Source organism: Triticum urartu, chromosome 5A (genome assembly GCF_056163025.1).
Source record: "Triticum urartu cultivar PI428250 chromosome 5A, HENAU_Tu73, whole genome shotgun sequence".
In the NCBI taxonomy this organism is placed as follows: domain Eukaryota; kingdom Viridiplantae; phylum Streptophyta; class Magnoliopsida; order Poales; family Poaceae; genus Triticum; species Triticum urartu.
In genome coordinates this window covers 416,376,550-416,386,121 of record NC_141877.1, presented here as the reverse complement: position 1 = coordinate 416,386,121, position 9,572 = coordinate 416,376,550, and the positions used below count along the sequence as shown (strand labels likewise).

Here is a 9,572-nt window from a genome sequence, read left to right as displayed (position 1 = left end):
GAGCACAAGATCGTCCTCTCTTCGAAAAGCTAAATAAAGCTATTGTGGTGCTCACTTGTATTTTTACCGGTGCTGACATGTGGAAGGTTCTTCAAATCTAATATTTGCACCACAAAGATATGATTCCTGCATGTAGTGGAGCAGCCAGTGCTACTTCCCAAGTCGGCATGAATTTTTGCTTTCGCAGGATTCCTAATACACCTATCATTTCATCCATTTTCTAGTCTAGGGAGGGCAACATCCATAATCTCGATTAACTTTTAATGACCTCCTGATTTACAGGATTCTGTAAAATCTCAAAAAGATGATATGCCAGCTCAGTCTTTCGTGGGTGCTCATAGGGGTAGGGTGTGCGTATGTGCGTTCATAGAGGTAAGTGTATGCGTATTTATATGAGTGTTTGCGTCTGTATTGTGTTAAAAAAACACAAAAAAAAACACATGACTCTACTGAGTCTTTTGACACCACAGAAAAAACAGAAGAATTGTAGATATAGGTTTAAGTGGATGAAAAATTCCTCCAAAAAATAATGCAAAGCAATTCTTCGGGAAGAAAAAAAATTATGTGAATCAAACGATGTACTCCCTTCATTTTTATTTACTCCACATATTAGTTTTGACCTGAGTAAATTGCACAAATCACCATAATTGAGGTCATGATTTGTCATAACCACCACTTCATTAATATTCCCTCCAGTCCTTTTTACTCTGCATATAAGAATTGCCTGAAGTCAAACTTCATAAAGTTGACCATATTTATATGAAAAATATTAACATATACAATGTTAAATTTATACAATATGAAAACTAAAGTCATGACGCATCTAATGATGTTAATTTCACATTCTTAATGTTGGTATTTTTTCTATAAATTTGGTCAAAGTTTCCGAGGTTTGACTGTAAATCTTATATGCGAATTAAAAAGGACCAGAGGAAGTATTTTACTGAAAACCACCAATATTTGGACATGTCATTGCATTCTAAGATAGGAACAATTATGACTCTGTTGAAATAACCCAAACGGACACTTGAATAGTTTTTTGACTGAATAATTGGTTAGTTTGGGTTGAAGTTTCAATAAACCCACTCAGTAGACCATTTACGATTCTGGAACTTGTTCCAGATATTCTAGAGCATTTCAGTTTTCAACCAAAGTTTGAAGCTTCAGACTTTCGTAGTCTTCTGACTATATAAGATAAATTTTAACAGTCCGCTTGAAAGACAGTTTATGATTTCCTAAAAAAAAATCAGATTTTTCTAGAAGGGTTAAATCTCCAGCCAAAGCTAATGCATGCCTGTCAAAATCACTAACCCACATTTTAAGCACTCATTTGGGTTATGTGTAATAGCCCTGGTGGTTATCAGCAACATGTTAACAGAGTGGGAGTAATCATAGCCCTAATTGTGGTGTAATTATTTTTATCAAAATGGTCTAACCCCTTGCCAGGAATTAATCCTATTTAATCATAATGTAACATAGGAATTTCGACGTGTTCATTTCTTTAAACCAAAAAAGGACCCTACAAGCAAATTTTCTGTGGACTGGACTAATGGGCCCCTGAAACAAACCAGGATGCTGATGAATATAAAATGAGAGTAAAGAAGTTCATCAGGTTCATTTTTATGCAGAAAAACACAACATACGTTGTGTGACCAGGCAAGTTTTACTTCAGGACTTCTTTTTGAGAGGTTGATGGACATTCTTTTTTTTTTTAGGGAAACAGATACTACACTTGATCTTAGCCAAAAGGCCGAGAAAGGTATAGATTGACGGACATTCATCAAGATCTTAACGTTTTGCACAACGGCCTGAAGGCTACGATCTCCTTTTATTTCGAGCAGTCCGATCTCAAGGTAGCATGCGTAAAATGTTACTCTCACCGGAAGATATGCTATTTTTCCAGTTTATTAATAGACTAGGTCCAGGGCACAGATGGCTAAACATGCCAAAAGGCATGAACAATGCATACATGAGATCAACACATCTCTTATTATATGTACTCAGCAGCAGCGTCGCAATTTGGGTGCAATGATTGACACAGAGAATTTCCTGAAGATGATGGCTGCACGCTCCAGATATCTCAACACATTGTCCCCAATCCCCATGCTGCAGCACGACGTTTCACTGGCAGTCCTTCAGCACCAAACTAGCCAAAGTTAATTCCCTGTGCTAGAGGCAGCTCGCTTCCATAGTTGATTGTACTGCAAATATTTGTAACCAACATCAGTAAATGAAAACAATTGCAGAACCTTGATACATGAGCTTTAGCATACTGGACAGTTGAGGTCAAACTATAACAAAAAAGCAATAGTAACCAATCGGTTTTGCTTGTTTCTGTCCCAAATACAAATAAAAAATGCATTTACATTGTCAAACCAATGAGAAGCTTGGTGAAAGTCCCAATTCAGAATCGAAGTAACACGAGGTTGCTAGTGGTAGCTAGCAGTCACTAGAGCTTGGTTACGTAAAAATATTTCTCCCTAGTAACAAGATAGGAACTTCAGTTTTATGGGCTTGCACAAGCTCCACAGGAAGAGAACAATACTAACTACTCCCTCCGTTCGGAATTACTTGTCGCAGAAATGGATGTATCTAGACGTATTTTAGTTCTAGATACATCCATTTTCGAGACAAGTAATTCCGAACGGAGGGAGTACGTGCTAGAGTCTCAATGATGTTCCTATGTTTGTCCACTATGCTCCAACAAGGCATATTCCTATGCTTGTTATAACAAACTAGAATCTCAATGATGCAACTTTATTAGTCTAAAACTTGGAAACTGATGGCAATGAGCATGTACATTCATTAAAGGCTTGGTTGCATCATTTTAGCATACAGCTGGTCCAAGTTAATAAGCTTCAAATGACAACTTAGAGGAAAGCAAAATTAAGTATTGGTTGTACCATTTGAAATTCCCAGAAAAGATTTGCCTACTTACCAAGTGGCCCTCCTCATGTACTGCTTCCAAGAATCACTTCCAGCTTCTCGCCCACCACCGGTTGCTTTTTCTCCACCAAAAGCTCCACCAATTTCGGCACCATTAGTGGGTATGTTTACATTCACTATACCACAATCACTGCCATGAGGCCTGCATATCAAGGAGAATAAGAACAATCACTACTGGTTTACTAATAATTGTGTCTTGGATGTGTCAGCCATCAAGATAAGCCAGTGGGGTACATACAACCAGATGTAACTGTCTTCGCAGGTGGATCAATTGTTTTAAAATACAATTTACAAAAGATAAACTTCTAGCACATATAGCTCTAGTAGAGTTGTTATCTTATGAGTATCATTTCAATAGATGACTCTTAAAGTGTCAATGAACATGAATAATCAACTAAAAAAGGAAAAAATGCATAGTGTATATATAATATACTGAAAAATACTAAAACCTTTAGTTGAATCTTAAAATTGGTTTAATTTGCTGGACAGGAAACATGATGATCACAAAGTGTCCAACTTTAGACCTTTAGAAAACAAAGTCAGTGCGACAAAGGTAAGATCACAGTGCGACTGATGTACCAGTGCGATCATACCAACTGTCCGAATGGATGTTCAGATGCCAAAAAAAAAGGTAACAGTACAGCTCTCTGGGTTATTGAACCAAAGCTTACCCAATCCACTTGAAAATAGCATCTGGTTTCCTTGTAAATATAGAACTGCTCAATCCTTGAGGAACGGAATTGTTGATTTCAATTGCTTCCTTCAGTGTCTGCAGGATTATTGTAACCAGGACGTGTATGCTTATGAAAATGACATAAGACAACGGCATACAATCAATGCCACATAGAGCAGGTGAATAACACACAAGTTTACTACCTGAAATTTCATGGCATAAAGGACAGGACCAAACAATTCTTCCCTCACAACTGGCGCATCAGGTGAAATTTCCACAATTGTTGGCTGAACAAAGTTCCCTTCTGATTCAATAGCAGATCCTCCTAAAAGGATTTTTCCTCCCTGAATGATTTAGCATGTAGTCAGATTAGATTATTTGAACTTCATGCTAAATAATAAATGATATTTTCTAATAGATTTTGCTACTGAGAGATTATGATGGAAGTAGATTCTACTGTAAAATTACTGTTGCTGTATCTGAAAGTTATATAAATTTTCACCTGGGATTTGATAGTTTGGATGCCTTTCAAAAAGCTTTCCTTTGATGTAGTAGTGTGCAGTGGTCCCAGCAAGGTGCCCTTTTCCATAGGATCCCCAATACAGACTTGTTTATAAACCTCAACAAGTTGATCAAGAAATGTTTGATATATGCTTTCATGAAGAAGCTGTATTAACAAAGAAAAATGCACTTAGACCACTCAAATAACTACCATAAGACAAATGAAGAAATATTGTTTTTATCATACCAGCCTACGACATGTAGTGCATCGCTGTCCTGCTGTGCCAACAGCAGCAAACAGAACAGAACGCACAGCTAGTGGAATGTCTGCATCATCCATGACAATAATGGCGTTGTTCCCACTAAGTTCAAGAAGGCATTTACCAAATCTCGCGCTAACCTGTTGCTGAACCATTTGACCTACCTGCATTGAATAATCATTGTTTCAAATTTTATAATAGATCTGCACAGCTACGTAAATGGAGTACATAATTAGCAAGTGCTTCAAGGGCCTCCCACAAGAAAATGGACCTCAAACAACATACACAAAATACTAACGCAGGAAATCTAATGATATTGCAAGATCAAAATAGATTTAGATCAGGGCATTCTCATAGTGGCTAGTGTATTTAGATCAGGAGCGAAATCTAGGAAGCAAGATGTAGAACATGAGGGTAGAACTGAACAGATGTTCAGTACCTTTGTACTTCCTGTGAATGAAACCAAAGGTATCCTTGTGTCAAGAGCAATTGCTTGGCCAATTTCAGCACCCCCACAAAAAGCTGTGAAGATTGCACTTGGCAAGTTGTTCTTTTCAAATACACTAGCCACTATTTTAGTCATTGCGATAGTGATCAATGGAGTAGTTGGAGCGCCCTTCCTGTAATAATTGGAACATGGTTAAAGAAAGAAATTGTACCAGTCTTTGAGAGATTGACAGAACATGCTACCACTGAAGAAAATAAGAGATCTGGGATGTACTGAACAAACAAAACAACAATCAGTTTAGCATGCTAGTGTTCTTGCATCAGCATATCATTGATCTATTGATATATATGCTGAAGAACCCAGATTCACCTTTTTTTTCTGCCTGTTATAACTATTTATCTTGTTCGATAAAAAATACTCCCTCCGTTCCTAAATATAAGTCTTTTTAGACATTTCAAATGAAATGCAGCATACGGATGTATGTAGACATATTTTGGAGTGTAGATTCACTCATTTTGCTCCGTATGTAGTCACTTGGTGGAATCTCTAGAAAGACTTATATTTGGGAACGGAGGGAGTAAGTAGTATTTATCATTCAGCTTCTCTGCCAAACTTTTCCTCCATCCGCGACAAACCTATAAGCATGTCACATGTTGCATTTGCCACAAATAGTATGTTCAGTTTATCCAGAGCAGGACTTTATTTCCATTCTATGAAGCAGACAACTAGGTCAAGTCACAACAATGAACACAAGGATACTGGATACATGCCAAGGTTGCATGGACTTCTACAGTTTTTTTACATACAACAAACTATATAAAGTTAAGATAAATTAAAAAATACAACATCTGCCATCATGTAAGCCAAGTAAACCATTTACCAATATGAATGAGGAACAGTGTTAAAAATTAGTAAAAGGTAAACCATTCTTACGGTCTTACCAGACAACACAGTTGCCGCAAACCAAAGCAATGCAAGCATTCCAACCTAGAACATGACAAAAGGAAGATTACCATAATTTGCATGCAGTTTTAAACGAATTAAATGAAACTGAGTACATGGTAAAGGTTGAGAGCAACATAACGTTTGAAAATGAGCAATATATATGGCATACATGTATTGTGTATAGCAGTAGAGTGAACATTTAAATTGTCACCTTGATGATTACAGCAATAACCATCGGTGGGTGAAGGAAAACAAGATGAATTGTACAAATTACCATTCGATTGTTGAACTCTTGTTAGTTATACATTTCAGATAACAAGAGCATGTAAACACCACGTGTAGATACAGTGAACTACGTGGATTGACATTGTAGTCACATTCCAAAAGGGTGTAATGCAAGAATTATCTAAGTGGCTGTGGTCGACTTACCCAGCACGGCGCAAGGGAAATTGAATGCAGTGATGACACCAACAACTCCAAGAGGATTCCAGACCTATTCGGATAAGGATTAGTCATTAGCATGTCCCATGATGATACCTGGGAATGTGATACTGGTTCCACTTACCTCCATCATCATATGGTTTGGGCCTGTAAAGATATACAGAAGGCGGCATTAGCAAACTTTCAATGTTCTCTTCAAACTGTGTGCACTGGTGCATTTACAACTGATTCAAAGAATTGCAAAGAAAGATTTCTCTACAATAGACAACTCAACCAGTACACAATCTTTTCTATAACAAAATCAGAGGCAATGCTGAAAATTTGGCAGGTTTCTCTAAAACCTTGACCAAGCGAATCAGTGAATATTTTACCATGATCCTTTACTGTGTGAATATCATACAGAATGTAATGCAACATGTCAGGGTACATAAGCTTGTACAGAACAGCAATCCACATTAACAAGTCAATCACTCATATTAGTGTAAGATTGCAATAAATTATGAACTTACTGATTCCAACTGAAATACTTTTTTCCATCAAACAACTAAGGCAGATACATTATTAGAGATATAGTATGAAATACAAAAATCTTTTAATTTCTCTCAACCAGTTGCAACAAATATGGTAAAAAGGGCACATCTCATTACTGATTATGTTGCATCCTTGCTTTGAACCTATCATCAGAATATAATATGATTAAAAGAAAATGGTCTTACGTTCAGATGGTATGATGGATCCATTTAGCTGACGACTTAGCCCCACAGCATAATCACACATGTCAATAATTTCCTGCAAAAATTGTTGTGTTGATGACATAATGTGCAGAGTAGGAAAACCAACGGTGCATTGCATTTATGCTTATATGATCATTTTTCGAGAAAACGCAAATGGCTTTTGTGCTATGTTTTTAAGGCGTCTCTAAGGCGACACCTAGGCGACGCCTAGGCGTCGAGGCGCCCCCCCAGCGCTTTGCAAATATGTCCGCTTTAGGCGCCTAGGCGTCCGCTTTAGGCGCCTAGGCGTCGAGGCGCCCCCCCAGCGCCTTAAAGCAAAGCGTCGCCTTAAAAACATAGCTTTTGTGTTTCATTGCATTGAAAAGATAGGGAATTTACATCCTCCTAGGAGGCAGGTTTACACAGTTGTCAGATGATCAGTGGACATCCCATAATGATGGCAAAACGACCCTGAGCCCTTGAGCCCCGGCCTTTGCCCAACATCGGGCCTCGTCCTTGATCCTGTCGACAAGCTCATTGAGCGATGGGCTCACATGGTCAAAAATGCACGCGTTCCTATGCTTCCAGATCATCCACGGCACCAAAAGCGCCACGGATTTCAGCGCCTTACGGAGCACCGGCGGTGTGGAGCGCCTTATATGATCATTCACTCTCTCAATTAGAAGATACAACCTTAGAGCACATAGTTTGTTGGCAGTTTGGCACAAGGTTGATTAATCTAGAGATGAAGAAAGATAACAACAAGAAACCACTCCCTGTTTCAATGCTGCTTCATATCATGGGTATGTTGTACTAATTGGCTAGGTTGCCTTTTCAGCAGACAATGCAATGGTACAATAATAATAATGCAGTCGGTAGGGAATAATAAGTAACTAATTTCCTAAACAGGAACATAAACATGTGTTCTGAAACAGATAAATTCATCATCTGAGACTTCTATTGATGGCCTAGCAGCAATTATGCTCCAACCTGAACCTCGTTAGGAATTGAGCCTAGCTCAGATAGTGGGAGGTGTGTGGGTGGTTCTTACTTCCTACGTATCTGAAACCCCCCACCACCCTGTTTCAAGAACTCTTTATCTTAAATTTGTGTGCCTACTTCCAAGGTATTCATCATTTTTTTTACCTGAACCTCCCCAATTCCTTCAGGGAGAATTTTCCCCATCTCGAGTGACAGAAGTCTGCCAAGGTGATGAAGCTTTGCTCTCAGTGCATCACCAATCTGCCTAACAATTTCTCCTCGTTTCGGAGCCGGAACCTGGACATATTGGTATCATATAAGTACAAATTTAGTAACATAATGATATCACTAAATTACTTGATAGACCAAAAAATCTAATAAGTCAGCAGTGCTCCATGAATATATGGGATTTCACTTGGTCACAGCACTGCTGACCTTCAGTACATAGGCAGGCATTTAGCAAAACACTGATAAATACAAACAATTGGATGGCCTCTGAAATTGCAGTGTGAAATCAAATGCCGTACTCAATTGTCTTAGCATTTTAGTAGTGACACTTGATTAGCTAGCAAACTCGCATAATATGCTTCATTATCCTGTTCTCCGATCAAAATGAGAGCCCATAAAGCGTCTACCAAATCGTGAACAGTCACTGGTAATACTACAAACTTCCTGAAAACTAAAAAGCTGCAAGGGACTAGAATCGCCAACATTTGGGGGTAACGGGGAAAGCACAGCAGCAGCATACTACTAGCACATCGTCATGGGGACCAAATTGCCGCGAGGCTAGCGGGCATTTCGATGCGCGGAACTTACAGCCATCCAGGTCTTGGCGGCGTCGAAGCAGGCGCTCATCCCCTTCTCGTAGTCGTCCATGCACGCCTCAACGACCTCAGCAATGACCTGAAACACAGACACACACAAAATCACTCAAAATCCGCCGAGAACACAGCGAGTCCCCAAAAATCCAGACGAAATCGAGCGGATCGGAGAGGCACCTCGTTGTTGCTAGGGTTGGTGGTGGTGACGACGGGGCCCGAGCCGCCCCAGGAGCCGCAGGCGAAGGAGCCCGGGTTGCGCGGCGCGAGGCCGAGCTCGGCGAGGAACTGGTGCTCCTGCCTCGCGAAGCTCGCCATGGCGGGCGGGCTGGTTCTGGAAGGCGGGCTCTGGCTCTGGCTGCTTCGCCGTGCGAAGCGAGGGGATTGCGGAAGGGGGGGAGTGAGGAACTGAGAACGGGACGAGGAATGGTGGCGATGAGGAAACTTATAGGTGGGAGGTGGAGTGGAGACTGTGAACTGCTCCGGAGTGGGAGGTGGAGGTGGTGGGTGGGGCGGTCCGGCACGGGACGGCGGAACGGGACGAGACGAAAGGAAACCGAGAGCGTGAGGTTGATCAGTGATGAGGACGAAAAGGTTTTAACTTTTCAGCTTTGCACGTAAACAAGTTTTTTTCCCTTGTTGGAAAGGAAAAAAAATGTTCCATTAAAAAAATATTGATATTTATTTATCTATACCAATATAAAAAGATCCAAAGAGACATATCCAACTGATCTCGGTCATCAAACTAAGTCAATCCAACGACCTAGACTGTTCCAATGACGAGCGTTCAACGTGTTTAACGTGCAATTAATATCTATATCTATCTATATCTATACCAATATAAAA

At 39.8% G+C, this 9,572-nt stretch overlaps 1 protein-coding gene and 1 pseudogene across 1 annotated transcript; both read right to left on the bottom strand.

Annotated features, from left to right (window-relative positions):
- Positions 1–1,683: 1,683 nt before the first annotated feature.
- Positions 1,684–1,763, bottom strand: LOC125511941 (U2 spliceosomal RNA; annotated as a pseudogene).
- Positions 1,764–1,794: 31 nt separating this feature from the next.
- Positions 1,795–9,267, bottom strand: ALDH7B4 (aldehyde dehydrogenase 7B4). Its single transcript, XM_048674298.2, has 14 exons — positions 8,907–9,267; positions 8,725–8,811; positions 8,074–8,205; positions 6,931–7,003; positions 6,339–6,361; positions 6,203–6,266; positions 5,770–5,815; positions 4,820–5,000; positions 4,368–4,544; positions 4,122–4,286; positions 3,823–3,963; positions 3,618–3,715; positions 2,939–3,088; positions 1,795–2,201 (listed from the first exon to the last, which is right to left on the bottom strand). The coding sequence occupies exons 1-14, from the start codon at positions 9,042–9,044 to the stop codon at positions 2,147–2,149; spliced, it is 1,530 nt and encodes a 509-aa protein (XP_048530255.1). The 5' UTR covers positions 9,045–9,267; the 3' UTR covers positions 1,795–2,146.
- Positions 9,268–9,572: the final 305 nt, after the last annotated feature.